Here is a 22,201-nt window from a genome sequence, read left to right on the forward strand (position 1 = left end):
AAAGCAAAAACAGGTTTTTAGATATATTACAAATAAAAAAACGGAAACATAACATTTACATAAGTATTCAGACCCTTTACTCAGTACTTTGTTGATGCACCTTTGGCAGCGATTACAGCCTCGGGTCTTCTTCGGTATGACGCTACAAGCTTGGCACACCTGTATTGGGGGAGTTTTTCACCATTCTTCTCTGCAGATCCTCTCAAGCTCTGTCAGGTTGGATAGGGAGCTTCGCTGCACAGCTATTTTCAGGTCTCTCAAGAGATGTTCGATTGTCCGGGCTCTGGCTGGACCACTCAAGGACATTCAGAGACTTGTCCAGAAGCCACTCCTGTGTTGTCTTGGCTGAGTGCTTAGGGTCATTGTCTGGTTGGAATGTGAACCTTCGCCCCAGTCTGAGTTCCTGAGTGCTCTGGAGCAGGTTTTTATCAAGGATCTCTCTATACTTTGCTCCTTTCATCTTTCCCTCGATCCTGACTAGTCTCCCAGTCCCCCAGTTCTCATGGTCTGAGAGTCCATTAGGTGCCTTTTGGCAAACTCCAAGCGGGCTGTGATGTGCCTTTTACTGAGGAGTGGCTTCCGTCTGGCCACTCCACCATAAAGGCCTGATTGGTGGAGTGCTGCAGAGATGGTTGTCCTTCTGGAAGGTTCTCTCCAATCTCCACAGAGGAACTCTGGAGCGCTGTCAAAGTGACCATCGGGTTCTTGGTCACCTTGCTGACCAAGGCCCTTCTCCCCCCCATTGCTCAGTTTGGCCGGGCGTCCAGCTCTAGGAAGGGTCTTGGTGGTTCCAAACTTCTTCCATTTAAGAATGATGGAGGCCACTGTGTTCTTGGGGACCTTCAATGCTGCAGTAATGTTTTGGTACCCTTCCCCAGATCTGTGCCTCAACACAATCCTGTCTCGGAGCTCTGCGGACAATTCCTTCACCCTTATGGCTTAGTTTCTGCTCTGACATGATCTATCAACTGTGGGACCTTAAATAGACAGGTGTGTGCCTTTCCAAATCATGTCCAATCAATTGAATTTACCAATCAAGTTGTAGAAACATCTCAAGGATGATCAATGGAAACTCAATTTCAAGTCTCATAGCAAAGGGTAAAACACGTATGTAATACATTTGCACAAATTTCTAAAAACCTGTTTTCGCTTTGTCATTATGGGGTATTGTGTGTAGATTGATGATAAAAAAAATTTATTTGGTCAATTTTACAACAAGGCTGCAACGTAACAAAATGTGGAAAAACGGAAGGGTCTGAATACTTTCTGAATGCACTGTATAATGACGAGATGCTCATGTCTCCATCCAAACAATACGAGTTGTTGTCCCAAAGTCGGGAATGCAGGCGACAAGCTTAGGTCTGCATATTATGCCCATAGAAACACATTTTTGGCGAGAGTGAGCCCTCTTGCTTCGCCTCTTCCTCTCTGCTGCATCTAACGCACAACAACACAGCGCCACACTGTCTTACCGTATGTAACCCATGTATCTGATGCTGTCTGGTCAGAAAAAGTATGACATGCCATACTCCTTTTTTCCAGATAGCATCAGATACATGGTCTACACATACGGAGACAGAGGGGCGCTGTTTCGCTTGCTTGGATACTTTATCTGAGATTGATGCGTCTTTCTGTCGGTGCGCGTCTCGGTCTAATAAATGATCAATATTTATATATTTTATTTGGACGGGCAAGGAGGTATGGTAGGGCCCCTAGGGCCCGCCCATAACGCCGGCCCAGCACACAATTACATTGATTTAACACAACACTCTCCATTTGTCATTTCATTACTCAGACTGGAAATGCTGCCACACTGTCATTTCAGCTGAGACATCACAGGTTGTTTTAGGGGCTGTTTATTTTTTTGAGTTGGTATTGTAGTAGGCTATGCTGTGTGTGTGTGTGTGTGTGTTCAATCAATTTCAAGTGTTTCAAGTGTATTTCTATGTCTCTTTCTCAAGTGCTTTCTTTCCTCAACAAATGTGCATTTGCATTTCTGAATTAGTGGAAAACATTTCCGAATGCATTTTAGCGGACATTGAAGTTTAACTTAAAAAAAACAAAAAACAATGGTGAGAATAAATCAGTCTATTCTTGACATTTATTTCTTAGGTTCATGGCTTATTTTTTGGATAACAAAGTTCCTCTACAGTTCTACAGGATTTCAGGAGTCATGGATGAAGAACTGGTCACGTCAGATAGGGTGGTTCATCTCCCAGTACAGCCAACCAGCACCGGGCAGGGGATGAGAGGTCAGCGCTGGTCAGTATACAGAGGGAGGTCAGGCTCAGAGCTCTGATTTTCATTAAACTGGCAGACAAGCAAAAAAAAAACATGGCCAGAGAGCCCTGTAAAACATGGAAGAGGCCAGGAATTGGAGCATGTGATGGTGCCCCCATGGAGCAGGTGGCGTTTGACCTCAGAAGACCAGGAGGTGGCCCAGTTGGCAGCAGCCATGGCCATTCTGTGTCTTCCTGATTGATAATGTGAATGAACTGTGCCTACCAGGGTTGGGGTCAATTCCATTTTAAATCAGTTAATTCAGGAAGTAAACTGAAATTCCAATTCCAATGAGGAAAGTTGAAATTGTATTGGAATTTCAGTTTACTTTATGAATTGACTGAATTAAAAAAGAATTTGACACAACCCTGGTGCCTACTGCTCATAATTAAATCAAATGATAAAATCAGATTACTATTTTAACACACATTTAAATGTAATTCAAAAATTGTGGTGTTTGTTATTTGACAGAGATTTATTCATGAGAAATATTAATGTATATGTACATTTTCAAACATTTGTACTGTATAATACTGGTAAAATATAAAATATTATATAGTACCATTTAATATTGCAATGTGACAGTGGTAGTGGTGCTTGTCCGAGACAGAGGTCTGGATAGTAAGGTTTGTCCTCTCAGATGTAATAGTCTCAGCATCACACTCCCTCATAAACTAAACCCAGTTGCACAATTCCCCCAGAGAGCTTGCGAGAGACTCCCTATGATTGGTCAATTAATAATTCAGGAACACTGTTTCCACCTTAAAGGAATAATCCACTAAAAAAGTATACCATTTTTTCATTAGTCCACTGTTGATACAGTCCCAAAATGTTTTGCATGTCAGCAGTCAAGCAATCAAGCAATTTGCATCATCATGATGAAAGTCCCATATCTTGAAAACATTTTGGGACTGTATCAACAGTGGACGAAAAATACCAAAATATAGTTTTTGAGTAGATTATTCCTTTAATGCAGTGCACACCCAGCATGGTGACAAAGGTCAATAGTCAATTTTTTCCCTCTATTTCTGTTTTTATTATCTTGTTGTTGCACAGCAAAAAGTGAATTGACGTGACCTCACAGTGATTGCCATGCAAAGTGGCCAAATTTGGCGCCAAATCGAATGTTTGAACTCTGTCTAAAGTCCAAACGTTACCTCCACTGCACGTGGCCAATCCACAGGTAGAGTAAGGAAACTACTGCTGCACTATGTCAGTGTTTAAATCTGTCCATACCAGCATTGGAAACCCAGTTCTGATTTTCTGTGCGTGTTGCAGACTTTAGGCCTACATAAATCAAAGAGAAATCCAGCCCAAACCAAACCTGTACGATCCCAAACATGCTGTATTTACCCTCCTACACGGCAGGTCAAGTTTCAAAGTTTCCCTCTCCGGGTTACGTGAAACACAACAAATATTGACTGGGGCCAAGCGTCTATCAGCACTCGGTGGATTTTTAACCCTCATTTTGGGATCTCTCTGCTCCTGCTTCAGTCCCGGCTGAAGGACTGTATCTGTGAGTGTCAAACCTCGGCCACCACATACAGGCCTGGAACCATGAGACGCCTGGCTCTCCTCCTAAGCCTGCTGGTCCTACACCAAGCCCACTGCTTTGAGTTTGTGGTAGAGGGAGAGTGGGAGACGGAAACGGTGAGTTCATATATTTCCATTTCAACTGTTATACGATAATGAGATTGTTTTATAGATATGTCTTAATGGCCTTAATGCTGCTGGACCCCAGGAAGAGTAGCTGCTGCCTTGGATCCTTAATAAATACAAATACAAACGTGTGTAGATACAGCCTTCTCTCTATCAAATGTCTTTTTTGATAATGTTCCTTTTACAGAACTATGTTTTATGTGATGTCCATGTGATTGATTAATGTACAACTTTTATTCTCTGTCATTTTAAAAATGGCTCCTTTGTTCTACCAGTCATTAGAGGAACAACATGGACGATTTAGGGTGAGATGAAACTCTTATTTTTTCCGAACAATTTGTCTGAATTAATGTTATATAATGTCATAGTTTACTATTCACAATCGTTAATAATCTGCATTGCTTATATTCAATATGACATTGATTCAATAATACAACATATTATGAGGGAAATTATCCTGTCTTGAGGTGGGTTTTTGTTTTGCCCAGTTACAGAAATAGAATACCAACAACATGTAGAAGCAAGCAGTCTGCTTCATTGACCTCTGAACTATTGATAAAGGGGTTACGTAGAGGTCAATGGATTGAACCCAATGAAAGTCCTATACATGTGGTCAATATAGGCTTACTGACAATTCCAAACATTTAATTTAGAATTTTTATCACCTACACATATTTACTGTTAAACCTTTTCTCTCTGAGGGCAGTATGGGACAGTATAGATGTTTCTGCATCTATATTGCTTGCTCTTTGGGGTTTTAGAATGGGTATCTGTAAAGCACTTTGTGACAACTGCTGATGTAAAAAGGGGTTTATAAAATATATTAGCTTGATTGATTGGTACAGAGCTGATTGTTTCTGTGTGTTTCCAGAGGGCGATATTGACCAGTGAGGAGCAGGAAGACTTTGAGGTAGGTTTCTCTCTCTGGTCTCTGCTTGATGTTTGACCCCTCTGTCCACTGTGACAGAGTTTAGTCCTCTTATCTATTAATCAATGGTCCTGTTTGAAGACAATCCACTGACAGACAGGTTATTGACTTCACTCTGCAGTTGCTACATCCATTTAAAGTTTCTGTGGTAAAATATGTCATTTTCTTTCTCAGAATTATCAGCCTGTTATACACTGAGTATACCAAACATTAGGAACACCTTCCTAATATTGAGTTGCACCCCTTTTGCCCTCAGAACAGCCTCAATTCATCAGGGCATGGACTCTACAAGGTGTCGAAAGTGTTCCGCAGGGATGCTGGCCCATGTTGACTCCAATGCTTTCCACAGTTGTGTCAAGTTGGCTGGATGTCCTTTGGGTGGTGGACCATTCTTGATACACACAGGAAATTGTTGAGCGTGAAAAACCCAGCAGCATTGCAGTTCTTGACACAAACCGGTGCGCCTGGAACCTACTACCATACCCCGTCAAAGGCACTTCAATCGTTTGTCTTGCCCATTCACCCTCTGAATGGCACACATACACAATCCATGTCTCAATTGTCTCAATGCTTAAAAATCCTTCTTTAACCTGTCTCCTCCCCTTCATCTACACTGATTGAAGTGGATTTAACAAGTGACATCAATAAGGGATCATAGCTTTCACCTGGATTCACCTGGTCAGTCTATGTCATGGAAAGCGCAGGTGTTCTTAATGTTTTTTATACTCAGCGTATAAGTAGATACTCCAAAGAAACATGTTTCCTATCCATTTTTCAGTCAGATATTTCGATTTATTGTAGATTTTTTTAAATTCTGTGTTCCGAAACCACTAGTTTGGTTTCGATTGATATGATTGATGTAGAGATGTAGAGAGCTTGACTCACAATTCCTACGCAACGACAATCGTCCCTAGTTGATGACATCACAGCCAAAGTCAGTCTCACATGCTCCACCTCTCTCTGTAGGCCATCCGGGGTGATGACATTACAGTTAAGAGCTACAAGATGGAGAGCCGCATCACGTCGCGGTTCTGCCACACCACGGTCAAGAGCTCTGTGATCAACTCTGGTCCAAATGCCCAGAGCATTGGCTTCAATGTCCAGATCCCCAAACGATCCTTCATCACCAACTTCACCATGTGAGCAACTGTCTCAATCACAATAAAAATCACAATCCTCAATCCCAATCCCAATGTCACGATCACAATCACACTGTAATACAACCCTCAACTTGTTGTTCTGTCCTGTTTTTAGGAATGTGAATGGGATAACGTTTGTGGGCTCAGTGAAGGAGAAGACTGTGGCTAGGAACCTCTACGCTCAGGCTAGAGCCAGAGGGAAGGCTGCAGGCATCGTCAGGTACCGTACAACCCACAATGCACCATGGCTATGGTATTTAGTGTAGCTATACTGAAGAATGACATCTTGGACAATACAAGGAAATGGGTACCCACCCATTTGTTGACCACTATGAATCCTATGCCATTCATAACTGCCGTGTATAACAAACATTGTTGTTGCATAAGACCTTTCTAGAGTACCGTAACGGACTATAGAGCTGCTAATGCTACCCCACAGGGCTAACTCACAGGACATGGAGACCTTTAAGACGGAGGTCCACGTGCCTCCCGGCAGTAAGATAGAGTTTGAGTTGCACTACCAGGAAATGATGCAGAGGAAGCTGGGCTTCTATGAACACTCACTACACCTGCAGCCCGGACGACTGGTGCCCCACTTCCAGGTGAGAGAGACTACGTGTATGTGTGTGTGTGTGCCTTTGTGCCTGCATGTGGTATTTAACAACTGTATTTGATAGGTCAGTGCTGATGAGTCAGCATACTTGTCTCTCTGCAGGTGGATGTGTATATCTATGAGCCCAATGGCATCGCCTCTGTGGAGACACCCAACACATTGGGAGAGCATTTCAGCGGCATGGCCAAACTCACCTCCTCTAAGGACAAGGCTCACGTGGTGTTCAAGCCCTCGCTCCAGCAGCAGAGGAAGTGTGAGAACTGCACCACCACCGCTATCGATGGCATCTTTACCGTCAAATACGACGTCCTGAGAGACAGCAACGCCGGGGAACTACATGTGGGTACACACACTGACATAAACACACGTAGTAACACACTCTTTCAATCACTTTACTCTGTAACAGAAATGTAATATAGGAAGTATTGGTCACTGTTATCTCACTGTTGCTCCTAGGTTTCTGACGGCCATTTTGTGCATTTCTTCGCCCCGACCAACCTCTCCCCCCTTCCTAAAAACATTGTGTTCGTCATTGACGTCAGTGGATCTATGTGGGGAGTCAAGATGAAGCAGGTGTGTGACGTAACCATAGAAAAACTCACAGGGGTCAATCTGTGCCCCATCAGTCGAACATCTCTCTTCTCTCACAACTGGTAGAGCATGCCTGACAAATGCTACACTGCCTTCATGTGGGTATTCTGTGAAATTGCACTGAAATGACTGTCCTCCAATCTCATTCATGACTTTATCTCTCTCTCTTGCTCTATAACTCTCTCTCTCTCAGACTGTGGAGGCTATGCAGACCATATTAGATGACCTGACTATGGATGACTACTTCAGCATCGTTGACTTCAACCACAACGTGCGCTGCTGGAGTGAGGAGCTGGTTCCAGGCAGCACCATACAGGTGGCTGAGGCCAAGAAATACATCCAGAACATCAAACCCAATGGAGGTGAGAGAAGGAGGGAGAGAGAGGGATGAAAGAAGGAGAGCGACAGAGAAAGAGAGAGATGTGGAGGAGTATAAGGAAGTAGAGGGCTGGATGGAATTAAGAAATGGGGAGGGACAGAGGAAAGAGGAAGAGAGGAAAGAGTGGTGGATATCGAAAGCCTGTGTCTGATTGGCTCTCGCTGCCGTTTGACCCGATGCAGGCACCAATATCAACGAGGCGTTGCTGAGGGCGGTGCAGATGCTGGTGAAGGCGTCCAATCAGGGCATGATCGACCCACGCTCAGTCTCCATGATCATGCTGGTGTCTGATGGAGACCCCACTGTCGGTGAGACATCATACCGCTGCTGATCCCAAAACTGACACTGACTGTCTTTTCATCACCCACCTAATACCGCTTCACCCCTCTTAATTTTCACCCTATACCCCCATCTAATAACCTCTAGTAGTGTACTGCCCTTCATACTATTGTGCTACCATCATCCACCATCTTTCCCTCTCTGTGTAGGAGAGATCAAGCTCAGCACCATCCAGAAGAATGTGAAGAAGGTCATGAGGGAGGAGTTCTCTCTCTTCTCACTGGGCATCGGCTTCGATGTCGACTACGACTTCCTGGAACGCATCGCCATGGAGAACAGGGGCGTGGCCCAGAGGATCTACACCAGCCATGATGCCTCAGAGCAGCTACGGGTACGACAGACCCCTGTCCCTAAAACTCCCATTCATCCTTCTCTCCCTAATCCTGCATACAGTTGTATCACTACTCCTCCTCCATCTTCTCCTATTCTTGTATAATAACTCTCCCTTCACTGCCTCTCTCACCGCTATCTCTGACCTCCCTCCTCCGTTCTCCCCCTCCAGCGGTTCTACAGCCAGATCTCGTCTCCACTCCTGAGGAAGATCACGGTTCAGTTCCCAGAGGACTCTGTCTCTGACGTCACCCAGAACCACTTCGACAAGTACTTCAGTGGCTCAGAGCTGGTGGTGGCTGGGAAGGTGCTGCCCTCTGAGTCCAATACACTAAACAGCTTCACCACCGCATCCGCTGTGAGTCATACATACACATGCACGCATGCACGCTCATACACACAGGGGTAGAAAAAGAACCTAAAAGTCGTACTTGAGTAAAAGTAAAGATACCTTAATAGAAAATCACTCAAGTTAAAAGTAAAAGTCACGCAGTAAAATACTACTTGAGTAAAAGTCTAAAAGTATTTGGTTTTAAATATACTTAAGTATCAAAAGTAAAAGTAAAAGTATAAATTATTTGAAATTGCTTATATTAAGCAAACCAGACGGCACAATTTTTTTCTTTTTTAATTAACTGATAGCCAGGGGCACACTCCAACACTCAGACATAATTAATAAATGAAACGTGTGTTTAGTGAGTCCACCAGATCAGAGGCAGTAGGGATGACCTGGGATGTTCTCTTGATAAGATTTTCCTGTCCTGCTAAGCATTCAAAATGTAAAAAGTACTTTTGGGTGTCAGGGAAAACGTATGGAGTAAAAAGTACATACTTTTCTTTAGGAATGTAGTGAAGTAAAAGTAGTCAAAAATATAAATAGTAAAGTAAAGTACAAAATATTTTTATTTAAGTACTTTACACCACTGCATACACACACGCGCAGGCACACACACTCACCCGTGTCCTACCCTCTCTCTGTCCCCCTCTTCTCCCCAGGATCGTCTGGACCTGTCCCTGCAGACTGAAGCAGACTACCTGGAGCTAGACGCTGCGCTGGCCCAGCAACAGCATGCCTTCACTGGCTTCGCCAGACAGATGTGGGCCTACATCACTGTCAACCAGCTACTGGCTGAGAGGTGAGAGAGAGGGAGAGAGGGAGAAAGAGAGAGAGTTTAACACATCTTTATTTTCAATCCAAGGAGTGAATACAAAGCTTGTGCTATAAATAGCCAGCCCTTCGCTACAGACCACAGAGCGTTAATAGACATACAGAGTAGCGTTTTGTGAATGTTATATCCCTGTTCCCTACAGGTCCCTGGCCCCCACTGCTGGTAAGAAGAGGAAGATCACCCAGAGGATCCTGACCCTGGCTGTGGAACACCAGTTTGTTACGCCCCTCACTGCCCTGCTGGTGGAGAGTGAGGAGGCCAAGGAGAAGCTGCTCGCTGACTCCCCGAAGGACCCCAAACAGGGCTGCTGTGGAGGTGCTGATGAAAATCACTAGTGTCCGCCATTTTGGGTTTTGTAAATGTACATGAGTGTAAGAGACTGAATAGAGCTATCCCAAACCCACTGTGTGTGTGTGTGTATGTGTGTGTAGGAGGATCTGGATCTGGTATGACTGCTCTCGGAGGAAGGACTCCAGTGCAGGTGGTTCACAGCATCCCCCCCTGGGTCCAGTTGACCACCCCTGCCCCCCCTAGCCACGCCGAGAGGCCCCTACCAGATCACATCACCATAGGTGACAATAATAACACACACACACCTCTTTACACATCTGTGCTACAGTATAATACTTCTCTACCTGTCCATATCACCATAGGTAATAACACACACATAGCCATACACTGTGTTTTAAAGGGGCAGTGTGGACAAAAACGTGATTTTCCTGTGTTTTATATACATTTCCACACTATGAGGTTGGAATCATGCTGTGAAATTGTGAATATTATGATAATGCACTTTTAGTGTAAGAGCTGTTTGAAAAGTCAGCCTGAAATTTCAGCTTGTTTTGCTGGGTGGGGGTTTTAGAATGCCTGGTCACGTCACCAGGCGATATAAGTTAATAGACCAATAACAAAGAGAGTTGCACTCCTCTCTGCCTATAACAGCTAGTTTTCAGGTTACACATCCTTCCCATTAGACTCCTCCAATTAGGCCCCGCTCTCAGACCACTCCCAGACAGTCCTAGCTAAATTCTTGCTTGAGAAATTGCATTTCGCTTAGAAGCTATTTTTGTTTCTTTTTGACTATTTTAACTGAAAACAATCAGTAAGTTACTTAATTGTTACCCAGAAATGGTTTGATATTGAGATAAAAACAGCTGCCCTGGGCCTTCAACATAGCCTACCTCCCTACCTGGCAATATTGCCGTGGGTAATATTCCTATGTCCATTGTGTCACTACAGTAACGGCTGTCTGTGTGTTTTCTGTATGACAGTGGAGAACGACCCTCACTTCATCGTCCACCTGCCTAAAAACAACATGGACGTCTGCTTCAACATCGACTCAGAGCCTGGACACATCCTCAACCTGGTGTCAGACCCCGGTGCAGGTATGTGTGTGTGTGTGCGTGCTTTCGTGTGTGTGCATGCATGCAAAGATGTGTGTGTCCGTGCTTGTGTCCTCTTACCTCTATTCTCTGCCCTCTTTGTCCTCTAGGTGTGGTGGTGAATGGCCAGCTGGTTGGCTCTAAGAGGGTGGGGATGAAGGAGAAGGAGAAGGTGAACACGTACTTTGGCACCATCTCAGTGTTCTACCAGCCTGACGGCATCAGGGTGTCAGTCAGCACTGACCGTATCGTCCTGACTGACGGCAGAAACAACCACTCCTTCAGCTGGGGAGCCACGGCCGACATCACCCAGGACAGGTAGAAACATGCACGTTCGCACACACACACACATAGACACACACAAACCGCTGGTCAGGCACCATCAGCCTATTTTACTATGGTAAGGTGAAAAAGTACATTTCAAAAGTACACGGTTTCCTGTTTTAACCACATGCTATGATCACTGTGTGTTTCAGGGTGAAGGTTTCAATAGTGAAGGACTCCAAGGTGATGGTGACGGTGGATGACAAGATCACTGTGATGGTGCTGCTACATCGTGTGTGGAAGAAACACCCAACCCACGTGGACTTCCTGGGCCTCTATATCCCCAACAACAACCAGTACTCCTCTCAGGCCCACGGCCTTATAGGTAGGTCACCAATTATACCCAAGTGTTACTCTGTTACAACAATGTTATAAGCTAATTAAATCAGTTTACATATAGTGGCAAGATACCCTACATCTCCCTTATAGTGAATCCTGCAACAGTATCCCTATATTTAATCGCAGCCTACTTCACTAGGGTCCACTGACCTGTGTGTGTGTGTGTGTAGGTCAGTTTGGCCAGGAGCCAGAGGTGAGGGTGTTTAACCTGCACCAGGGAGCTGACCCTCTGAAGAAGGAGGCCACTATGGAGGTGAAGGGCAACAAGCTGGTCGTCACCAGGTAAGAACACACACTCTCTCACATGCACATCCCTCCAGCCAGGTAAACCACACACCATTATTGGAAAAACATCAGCACATATCACACATACTCAGCCGGTAGACTTAATCTCTGTTCAGGTCATCCTTCCACCATATCACACAGTGGGACATAGATCATATGAGCGCAAACATGGTGAGGTTTGTAGATGAGGTTGTAACTATTTGATGGTGTGTGACAGGGGCTGGCAGAAGGACTACAGGCAGGATAATAAACGGGGATCTGTCGTCTTCTGCTGGTTCATCCACAACAGTGGCAAAGGCTTCATCGACGGCCATTACACCAACTACATCGTCCCACGACTCGACAGCTTTCTGCCGCTCCCACTCTGAGCGACCAATCGCAAGGCACACAGGGGTACCATGTAACCCAGGCAGTCAGAGACAGGGTGTAGTTATAGGGGATATTCTACGGTACAGGAGACATATATGCAGCCAATCTGAATACAGACACATATGTTATTACCTGTTTTCATATCACATCTGTCTGACAACTCTCACGGTTTATAAAAAGCTAAGGAAAAAGCTGTAGCAGTATGTATAGAAGTGTGAATGTTTCATTATTTTCATGAAGACTACGATGCCAGCTTTGAACTTTGTGTACACACACACACAGATTTCTTAACCAGAACATTCTAATGACTGTTGTATTTCTCAGACCTCATCTGACATGGCAAAATCCAAATGTTTTTCAATCAATCATTGTATCAAACATTTCATAGGTCAATTGTGTTGTACTTTATTCAATAAAATAATACAACATTACAATTTAATTGTAGAGAACCATTTTAATAACAATACAAAATAAAAATAAAAATAAAAAGTATTTTTTTCCATAATCATTGCTCGGCTAACTCAGGAAGTGATACCGCCATAGAAAATGCATTCTGGGATATTTACAGAAAGTAACTCTGACACAGTAGAGTCGGCTGATGGGCCTCTCAGTGGAGGGGTAGGGGTTCTTGGGTAACGCTGTCATGTAACGGAGGTCATCATAGATCAGGCCATTTTGGAGAAATCCTCGTAGGCGATCCCGTCCACCCTCCTCCCTTTCATCCGACCCTGAGGAAGAAAACATACCCTTGTATGAGAAAATAAGAACCATTCATATCATCCCAAAGCAGTTGCTATACCAAACATCTATTCCACCACCAACCGGTAGAAACTGATGGATGACTGCAGCCATTTTGTGCCTGGTCCTTACCGAGTCAAGTGTGAGGGTGGCACTGAACTTCCTCTCATCTATGGAGTCCAGTAGGGCCTCTGTGTCTCTGTACACACCGTTCAGAATCAGGACCCGTTTACCTGTGGGACAGATTAGTTAGATTAGATTTGGTAAAATAACAGGTCAGATTACAGAATGGGATATCAAGTAAAATGTACAGTTTGCAAATGATCCGTTTCCTGTGGACAGGTGTGTGTAACCATGGCGAGAGCTAGGTTACCTGGTGCAGGGATGACCGTCTCCAGGTGACTCTGGTCTAGTTTCAGTTTGTCACCTGAGTCAATCATCTTCACTACGGCCGTGTATTTATCCTGCACCTCCTACAACACACAAATGTTAGCCTAAATGTACACATGGCCTTCTTCTCAATGGCAGTGTATTGACTATAACCCTCATATAAGCTACTTAGAACACAAAACTGGCCCAATCACACATCTTGTATTTGATCATGCATGTGTGGAACTAATGTGTTACCTTGACGACTCCTTTCTTCTTGTGGTATTTCTCTCCCAGTCTCTTGGTAACAACTTTGATTACGATGCCTGGGTGCAGCCAGTGGTCCGCTCTCACAGACCTCTTCTTCTGCTCCTCCATCTGAACAAAACACAGCACACAAAGGGTTACATGCACACATGTTTAACACAGAGTTAACTTGATAGTGCATCAAGTCAATTCGGAAGGAGAACTGGAAACACTACCGTACTTGCATGATCTCATCCAGGGCTGATTTCTTCTTCTTCTCTTTGGCTTCTGAGGTGGAGGGCGCATCTTTCCTTTTCACTGATCCTGCTGCCTTCAGGGCACTGGGACCCAGGGCCGCACTAAGGGGAAGAGGTAGACACAGTGTTAATCTGAGTGAAAGAGTGAAATCCCCAGTCATTAACTATTGCTGTTTTACATTGCTATTGATGACGGTGAGTCATTCTTAATGAGCTTCAGATTACTGTACCTAGCTTTAGATGGGCCTTCCGCAGAGGAACAGGAGCCCTTGGCCAGATTGAAGGTAACTTAAATATAATCAGAAATATAACCAGTAAGAGATGAGAGGACATAACAGTGTAATCAGTATAATTTCTGACCAAACGCATCATGACTACAGTCAGTGAGTTATCTATAAAAAACAAAAAAAAATACTTTTCTCTTCTTCACTTTCTCGTTTCAACTCAGTGAAAACCGGTGCTTCCTGAAAAAAAGAGGGACAGATTGTTATGATTCCATGACATGTCATAGGTAAACAGTATCCTTGGCGAACAATAGGGATGTGAATCTTTCCTTTCAAGCACGATTCGATACAAGAACAAAACTTTTAGATTGAAACGATTCTGTGTGATTCGGTTTAATTAGTGGAATGAATCTATCCGATTCAGTTCGATTTGATGCACTAACATTTGTTGCATGAACACATTCATTTTCCATTCTAAATTAAAATCTGATACTGATGATGCTCAGGAGCTGGGTCTCTCTGAGCTGGATCTGTCGGAGATGACTTCTCTGAGCTGTGTGTGTGTGTGAGAATTATGTATGGTGTGTGTAGGCGCCTGAGCTGAGCCATAAGGCAGACTGAGCATCTACCACTATCAGATTAGGGGGGAGCGGGGGAATTCACTTTTGAAATCTCCATCACCCACTGATTAATTTGTCATTTTAGCAGATTCATTAGATTTCTTTTGCTCATAAAATGTCAATATTTGTCTTTAGAAATTAGCTGAAATAGCAAATTAATATATTGAATATATTAATATATATGGATTTCACCCCCGTCTCAAAAGCGAATGGTTGTGAACGTTTGGAACTTTACGGAGGAGAGCTGCTCTTCTCCCGCTCCAACCATAGGCCTACATTGCGGCTCGCAAAATGTTTGCTGTCCTTGCTATGAAATTACAACTTTACCCTGTTCATGTAAAAATGACGAAATGCACTGACTGTTAAAAGCAAAACCAACAAAACGATTTCTTATGGATAACCTGGCAATCGAAAAGCCCCAATCAGCAGTTAGATGTGCAATCAGCAAGATGTGAGTTGTGTCCACTCCGGTAGCCAAAACAACACCACCAGTAAAACACAATTTTCTACAGTGCATTTGGTAACAATGACCCATCAAATTACATTGGTTGTCACCCAACTAATAAAGCCTCAGATTTGACATTGTGAAAGCCATTGCAAAAGCTGAAGGTTCTGCACAGATTGCGAAAGCTGAAGATTGCAAAAGCTGAAGGTGCCGCACAGATATACGAATATTAGATCAGGGATAGGCTCTCGTTGGCGCTAGCTGCTCTGTGTGCACAGTTGTTATCTGACTTGGAGACCAATGACTGTCATATGCATTTACATGCTTAGTTCGATAGGCTACTGAAGGAGAGGACACATCAATTCAGTCACAAAAGATTAGAGGTCTTTTTGGAGGTGGGAAATGAAATTATATGAGTAACAAACGTTAGTGAACTGGACGTTCGTAACATTTTAAAATTGATTTTCTGACCGATTCATGCTAGATTTGGATCGGTTTGGGCTACCGCGGACCAATGCACTTTGATCTTAAACATTTGTACCGGGTGCCGATGCGTATCGGTGAATCGTTACATCCCTAGTAAACAGAACCCTTAGCCAGTCCCTGTTCAGCAGACAGAGTGTAATATGTCCTCCTAGTCAGAGGAGGGCAGTAGTTGTGCTCTCTCACCTCTGGCTCCCTGCCCCCTTGGCCCCGGCGGACCTGCTCCTCTATGAACTTGGCACTGCGCTCCTCGTCATCAAGGTCCTGCTTCTTCTTCCTCTCCAGCTCCTCCTGCCTCCGGATGGTCTCTGGGTCGCGGTCGATGTACTGGATGTACCAGCCTTTGGGTGTCTCGTCCACCTTACAGAAACCTGGGAGAAGTCATCAGACACAGCAATGTCAGGGATCAGACAGACAAATACACATAAAATCTGTTCTAAGAGGTATGAGCGTGACAGTACCCTCTTTCCCCAGCCACTTGGTGAATTCAGTGAGAGTCTCCCACTGGGTGGAGTTCATATGGACATGCTCTCTGTCATTGATGTACTCGTTATAGACAATGTTGTTGTGCACTCGCTTGGTTCCTGGAGAGAGAGAGAGAGAGAGATTCAGTGAGGTTGAGGTTTGTCTTACAGTCTCTTTATAAGTAGTTAGTATGTAATATTGCATGTACATGTAATAGATAGTTTCAGAAGAAATCAAATATTACCAAAGCGTCTTTTGATCAGCTCAATAAAGTCAGTCTTGAACTCCCTTGGTAAGAGAAAGAGTGGAGAAAGCAAGTAAGTCCATTGGTGGAACACCTCCCCTGGCTCATCATTACACCATTATTGACATGTCATTTCAACAGTTTATTGGAGACAGTGTTATAGAACACAACATACCAACAGCCAGACCTAAGTAAATGCAGACTGACTCACTGTGAGAAGTTGTCCATGATCTGGTTGGGGTCCTCCGAGGCCAGCAGCAGTTGTCTCTGGTGGGACTCGGACATGCAGTGGCATTTGAAGCCATTCTATGGGCAGAGAGGGATAGCTAGTTCAACCTTCTGCATTGTATTAGCTAGCTCTTGTCCGTGGCGTTACCGTTAGTGCGCAGAGCCTAACTTCTGACATGCCTGATCGAGATCTAGCTAACGTTACCTACTTTCCTGTCGACAATACAGTCTATCTAGCTAGCTAGCTACATGGTAAATGTGCATTCTGTCCCAATGAGTAGGTCGTTTAGGACGCTTTCAACATTTGGCTTGCACCTACTAGCAAATATGGCAAACGTTACGCTATATAACGTTAGCTAGCCATCTTTCTTACCTCGTCTCGACATTGTTTCTGGCACATCTGACAATACCATCGCAACTTTTGAAGACCCTTTGCTTTGATCCTATTCCCGATCGCCTTTGGGCTTAGAAAACCCTCTTTTCCCATGTGAAATAGTAACGTTAATCGTCTACATAAAAATATGCAAGAAAATTATTTAAATTCGAAATGAAACTCGAACACGTTAAATGTTGTTGTGCTCTTCTCCTTCCTTGTAAAAACCTGCCGCTTCCGTGGGTACTTTGTCATCAATTTACGTGTACTTTAAAGTAACGCGAGGTTCGTTTTTTCGTCCACATTTTGCCATTTACTTGCGCTTGCGCAGTCCTGCGAGTCTGACCTTCATCGAAGTAATCATGTTCGCCAGGACCAGCGCGTTGGTGTTCCTCCCACAATGGTAACGTTTTATTTGCTCAATTACGTATATTTGAAAATATGATTTTGAGCATTGTGCTGTCGTACACATATATGACAAACATGTACGTCGTATGCGTTGATGAGCGATGTAAAACATTGCAAGGACGCGCTAACCCATAGGCCGCAGATGGTGTGTGGTGTAGAGAGTGAATGGCCAAGTTCAGCCGGTGCGGTGGCTAAACTGACATTAGCTTGCTAACTAACCATGTCATTGAAGTGTGTGACAGCTAGTTAACGTTGATTAAATGTTCCTTAAGTAATTCGTACAATGTCAGATGTTTTCAGAACAGCGTTTAGCTCGTGTCAAAATCAATGTCCCTCCCACTAACTAAGTTAGCATACGTTATCTGGATAAACCTAGCTTGCTAACTGTTAGCTGGTGACAGGGACTCTATAGGATAACGTTAACTAACTGTTTGATAATATAGTTGTACTAACAACATTTCGCTTATAGGTAGCTAGCTATTTGTATTGGGAGGCAAATAGTTTGTAATCCCCGAATTGAGGATGTCCACGTTATGGCGCGAACTTGCAATGATAATGTTTCTAACTAGCTAATTCTGTTTGTTTGTAGTGGGCAGGTCAGGAACATGGCTACTTTGAAGGACAGTAAGTATTTACCTTGCCATCTCTTTAACTAATCTGTATTACATCAAATCCACCCGTGAGCTTCCTTTTTTGAAGTCTGATGCGCAAGTCAAACTTTAAAATCATGATGATATTGTAGTTGTGTGTGTCAATGTTATTGAACCACAAATGTTTAGTCAGTCAGTGGCATCCATCGTTCCCTCTCCCATTCTAGTCACCATCCGGTTGAAGTCCATCAAGAACATCCAAAAGATCACCAAGTCCATGAAGATGGTGGCAGCTGCTAAGTATGCCCGCGCTGAGAGGCAGCTGAAGCCCGCCCGCGTCTATGGAAATGGTGCTGTGGGTATGTCACTGCACACTCTGCATGATCTCTATACACACACACACTAAAGTCCAAGGGAATGGATGGTTTCTATGTGAAGGTCATGACTGTCCATTATTATGGTCCTCTATTAGGACCATAGTGAGAAGGCAGGGGTAGTTCAGGGCCTGTATTCATAAAGAGTCTCAGAGTTGGAGTGCTGATTTAGGATCAGTTTAGCCTTTTATATCATAATGAATAAGATTACATGGACAGAGGGGACCTGATCCTAAGTTAACACTGCTACTCTGAGGCGCTTCTGGAATACTGTCCCTGTACTGTCAGGGTCGTTTCACACACAATTACTGGAAATGCTTTTTGTGACGTTTGCCAGTGGTGTTCAACAAACCTGTTGATGGTCCCTCTTCTCTTGTCTGTATGTCCTCCAGCCCTGTACGAGAAGGCTGAGATCAAGGCCCCAGAGGGAACGGCCAACAAGCACCTCCTGATCGGTGTGTCGTCTGACCGTGGTCTCTGTGGCGCCGTCCATTCCAACGTGGCCAAGGCCATCAAGGCCAAGATCGCCAACCTCACTGGCGAGGGCAAGGAGGTGATGGTGGTCAATGTGGGGGACAAGCTGAGGAACATCCTGCAGAGGTACAGAATGATAATAAAGAAATACAGCCACGTCAGCTTTACTTTACTGTATGATGCCCACAGCAACAGGTCCAGGGTCAGTTTCGTGGTTCCCTGTTGTATTTAGTTTATTACCATGGCAACAGTGTTCCCTCCCTCCCAACCACCCAGGACACATGGCAATTACCTGCTGCTCAGCTGCAAGGAGGTGGGCCGCAAGCCCCCCACCTTTACCGACGCTTCCATCGTCGCCACAGAGCTGCTCAACATGGGCTACGAGTTTGACCAGGGTGCCGTCATCTACAACAGATTCAAGTATGGATGGACTCCTTCCACATAGCCACATTTCAGTATCTTGTCTCCTCCAAATGGCTTCTTAGTTGAGCCACTATAAGGAGATAAAAAATGTTGGTATGGGAAGATTCACGTCAAGGATAGTCCCATCCTTATCCTTCAAAGTACATAGCCCATTATCAAAACAAGTCTTGAATGGATGTTATTTTCCCCCCTCATTCAGGTCTGTGATCTCCTACAAGACTGACGAGAAGCCCATCTTCTCCATTGATACTGTTGCTAATTCAGGTACAACACCATTGTTTTGAAGGTCGTGTTAATTATTTAGTCTAAGACATTGGGGAGGGGTTCCCCAGCTGACATGGAATTGTTTTAAGATGGTCATACTATGGATCATTTAGCTATTTGATTTTTAATTTTAGGACCCCGTTAGGTTTCATAAAAATAAATACAAAAATTATTTGATCAAATATAGATTTTGGCCTTTACTACTAAAGCAAATAGAAACGCATTGAATAACACATTAATAAATGGCAACAAGGACAGTCAAAAAATAAATCATAAGAAACAAGGTTTTGAAGTGTCTGTCCTAAATCTAGGCGTTATATATTTCCTGAGTTGTAAAATATTTTTTTACACACATTTAACCCCTTTTTTTGGGTAGGCACAACTACCTAAAACCGGTACCGGTTACCTTCAGATGAGTCCCGTGACACTTGTGGGGGTCGTAGAGCAAAACAACTCCATCGGGTTCGTGAGAATCTCCTTTCCACAGTGGGATCCCATTAGTTTGTAGGCCAAACGGTTCGGACGCTACCAAACAGAAGTTGGCACATTGACGGTACTGACTTCAGATGAGTCTCCTGACACTTGTCGGGGTCGTTGAGGAAAACTGAGACCCCATCGTGTTCGTGAGAGTCACCCCTTTCCAGAGTGGTCATAATAGTTTATAGGCCAAACCATTCGCTACAGGCGTTTTCACAAGATGACAGATTTTTGGGATGTCTCATGGTCTGACAAACACCGCTCTAGCTCTCCCACCTTTCACAGCAGATGCGGAAGTGCAACATCGGCGGATGCGGTGGATTGAGACGCATCCAATGCAAATAGATGTCTCTAGCTTAAACTGACGGATTTTAATAGGGATTTTCTACAATTATGTTAATTAGGTTGACGCACCGGTGCGTCAATCGATTCTGGGGGGTTAATGTGTCTTCTTTTTCCTCTCCTGTAACAGAGAACATGGGCATCTATGATGACATTGATGCCGACGTGCTGAGGAACTACCAGGAGTTTTCCCTGGTCAACATCATCTACTTTGGTATGAAGGAGTCCACAACCAGCGAGCAGAGTGCCAGGATGACCGCTATGGACAGCGCCAGCAAGAACGCCTGTGAGCATCTTCTTCCTCCTCCCCAGCCTCTGCCTCTATAACAACTGACTTATTGCTCATCTTCCTCACTTGTCTATTAAGTTGTAGGCTTCCTGCCTGCCTCTTAGCACACACAGTAGCTGTTGTCCTTTGTGATGATCTTCCTCACTCTCCCTCTACTGCTTGATTGACCTAGTGTAATGCCTCTAGGGTTGCCATTGATATTACAAAATCAGCTAATCTGTGTGCCTGCACTGTGATGGCTTTGTTTTGTGATTCATATCAACCCTAACTCTGTTGTTCTCTCCCCTACAGCTGAGATGATTGACAAGCTGACCCTCACCTTCAACCGTACCAGGCAGGCTGTCATCACCAAGGAGCTCATTGAGATCATCTCTGGAGCTGCTGCCCTGTGAGTACTGTTCACTCTGTCAGCTTCTTTCTGCCTAGCTCCCTCTCTGTTTCACTCTTGGTCCCTCTCCCTCAAACTCTTCCCTCATACATTGGTTGGCATCCCTTGGTGTTCGATCTGTCCCTCACAGTAATGGTTTTCTTTTTCCCCCACACAAAATAACCCCACTCATTCTTAACCTTGATTAGTTACCTAGACTTTGAAAATATCCTCAACGTCTTGCATGAGCCCACCCATTTGTCTGTCATTATTAAATATTTAAAGTCCTTTTCAAGTTTGTTCACTAACCATTATTTTGTCAACCTTATTACTCCACTCCAACCCCTCATGTTGGTATCAGGACCTAAATCATGTGATCCTAGGTAACAGCCTGTAGGATACACTCACTGGGTCAGTTTCCTGGACACAGGGGAAAAAAAACATGCCATGCTCAATGGAGACTGGTACAAGTGCTTTTTAGTCCACGACTATGCTTAATCTGTGTCCAGAAAAGCGGCCCACAGTAGTCTAATATAGAATAGCGCCCTCTGGGGCCTAGTGTGTTTGATCATCCAGATCCAGATCAAACGTATCCTGTTTTTTTATTAAAATCAGAATAGCAACCCTATTATTCCCCCACATTTAGTGTGACATTTTGGTTGGGTGTTTTGTTTTCATCCCGTTTTTCTGAATGCGTGTTTGTTCTGTGTGGTTTCAGATAAATGGAAAGATCATCCTGCCAGCCATCGCCATTTTGTTCTGGTATACATGCTTCTAAGTACTTCAAATGGCTGTTGAGAGTTTATGAACATTTGTGCTTCTATTTGTAAAATATATGGAAAAAATAAACCTCTTACAGAGAAACGTGTTCCTTTCTAATGTCCTACTAGCTCAACTCACAATAAATCCTACTTGTGACCATGAAAGATGAGTGTTGAGATGTTTGAACATAAAGCTAGGCTACACTACCGGTCAAAAGTTTTAGAACACCTACTCATTCAAAGGTTTTTCTTTATTTTTACTATTTTCTACATTGTAGAATAATAGTGAATACATCAAAACTATGAAATGACACATGGAATCATGTAGTAACCAAAAAAGTGTTAAACAAATCAAAATATATTTTATATTTGAGATTCTTCAAATAGCCACCCTTTGCCTTGATGACAGCTTTGCACACTCTTGGCATTCTCTCAACCAGCTTCATGTGGTAGTCACCTGGAATGCATTTCAATTAACAGGTGTCTTCTTAAAAGTTAATTTGTGGAATTTATTTCCTTCTTAATCAGTTGTGTTATGACAAGGTAGGGGGGGTATACAGAAGATAGCCCTATTTGATAAAAGACCAAGTCCATATTTTGGCATGAACAGCTCA

The 22,201-nt window shown here is 43.8% G+C and overlaps 3 protein-coding genes across 4 annotated transcripts; 2 read left to right on the plus strand and 1 right to left on the minus strand.

Annotated features, from left to right (window-relative positions):
• The first annotated feature begins 3,628 nt into the window (after positions 1-3,628).
• On the plus strand, positions 3,629-12,565 carry LOC311129781 (inter-alpha-trypsin inhibitor heavy chain H2-like). Its single transcript, XM_084162220.1, has 20 exons — positions 3,629-3,930; positions 4,215-4,244; positions 4,811-4,849; positions 5,834-6,006; positions 6,122-6,226; positions 6,446-6,608; positions 6,722-6,958; positions 7,076-7,192; positions 7,404-7,572; positions 7,772-7,897; positions 8,078-8,259; positions 8,431-8,616; positions 9,255-9,394; positions 9,570-9,742; positions 9,859-9,999; positions 10,699-10,812; positions 10,920-11,127; positions 11,286-11,458; positions 11,643-11,754; positions 11,975-12,565. The coding sequence occupies exons 1-20, from the start codon at positions 3,838-3,840 to the stop codon at positions 12,123-12,125; spliced, it is 2,832 nt and encodes a 943-aa protein (XP_084018346.1). The 5' UTR covers positions 3,629-3,837; the 3' UTR covers positions 12,126-12,565.
• LOC311129782 (DNA/RNA-binding protein KIN17-like) lies at positions 12,516-16,932 on the minus strand (the record flags this gene model as incomplete). The annotated part of the gene is made up of 12 exons (XM_084162221.1): positions 12,516-12,854; positions 12,997-13,097; positions 13,238-13,337; positions 13,492-13,611; positions 13,721-13,838; positions 13,967-14,024; positions 14,152-14,200; positions 15,695-15,879; positions 15,970-16,092; positions 16,218-16,261; positions 16,429-16,523; positions 16,819-16,932. 12 exons carry the CDS (start codon positions 16,930-16,932, stop codon positions 12,792-12,794), a joined length of 1,170 nt encoding a protein of 389 aa, XP_084018347.1. The 3' UTR covers positions 12,516-12,791.
• A 118-nt stretch (positions 16,933-17,050) lies between these two features.
• On the plus strand, positions 17,051-21,752 carry atp5f1c (ATP synthase F1 subunit gamma; the record flags this gene model as incomplete). Of its 2 annotated transcripts, XM_084162222.1 has the most annotated exons (9): positions 17,051-17,221; positions 17,816-17,850; positions 18,044-18,175; positions 18,583-18,790; positions 18,941-19,084; positions 19,287-19,351; positions 20,301-20,456; positions 20,751-20,847; positions 21,545-21,752. In XM_084162222.1, exons 1-9 carry the CDS (start codon positions 17,181-17,183, stop codon positions 21,546-21,548), a joined length of 882 nt encoding a protein of 293 aa, XP_084018348.1. In that variant the 5' UTR covers positions 17,051-17,180. The 2 variants fall into 2 exon arrangements, with proteins under 2 accessions (XP_084018348.1, XP_084018349.1); XM_084162223.1 differs by lacking the exon at positions 21,545-21,752 and having other exon boundaries at positions 17,141-17,221; positions 20,751-20,851.
• Positions 21,753-22,201: the final 449 nt, after the last annotated feature.

The sequence above is a fragment of the Coregonus lavaretus genome, assembly GCF_964263955.1.
Source record: "Coregonus lavaretus genome assembly, chromosome: 5".
Lineage (NCBI taxonomy): Eukaryota > Metazoa > Chordata > Actinopteri > Salmoniformes > Salmonidae > Coregonus > Coregonus lavaretus.

Excerpts from the sequence above, each read along its gene's own strand:
- LOC311129781 (XM_084162220.1), top strand. The coding sequence starts at position 3,838 with ATGAGACGCCTGGCTCTCCTCCTAAGCCTGCTGGTCCTACACCAAGCC. Across the intron at positions 6,227-6,445 it reads AAGGCTGCAGGCATCGTCAG|GGCTAACTCACAGGACATGG; the intron begins GTACCGTACAAC and ends GCTACCCCACAG. Across the intron at positions 9,743-9,858 it reads CAAACAGGGCTGCTGTGGAG|GAGGATCTGGATCTGGTATG; the intron begins GTGCTGATGAAA and ends ATGTGTGTGTAG.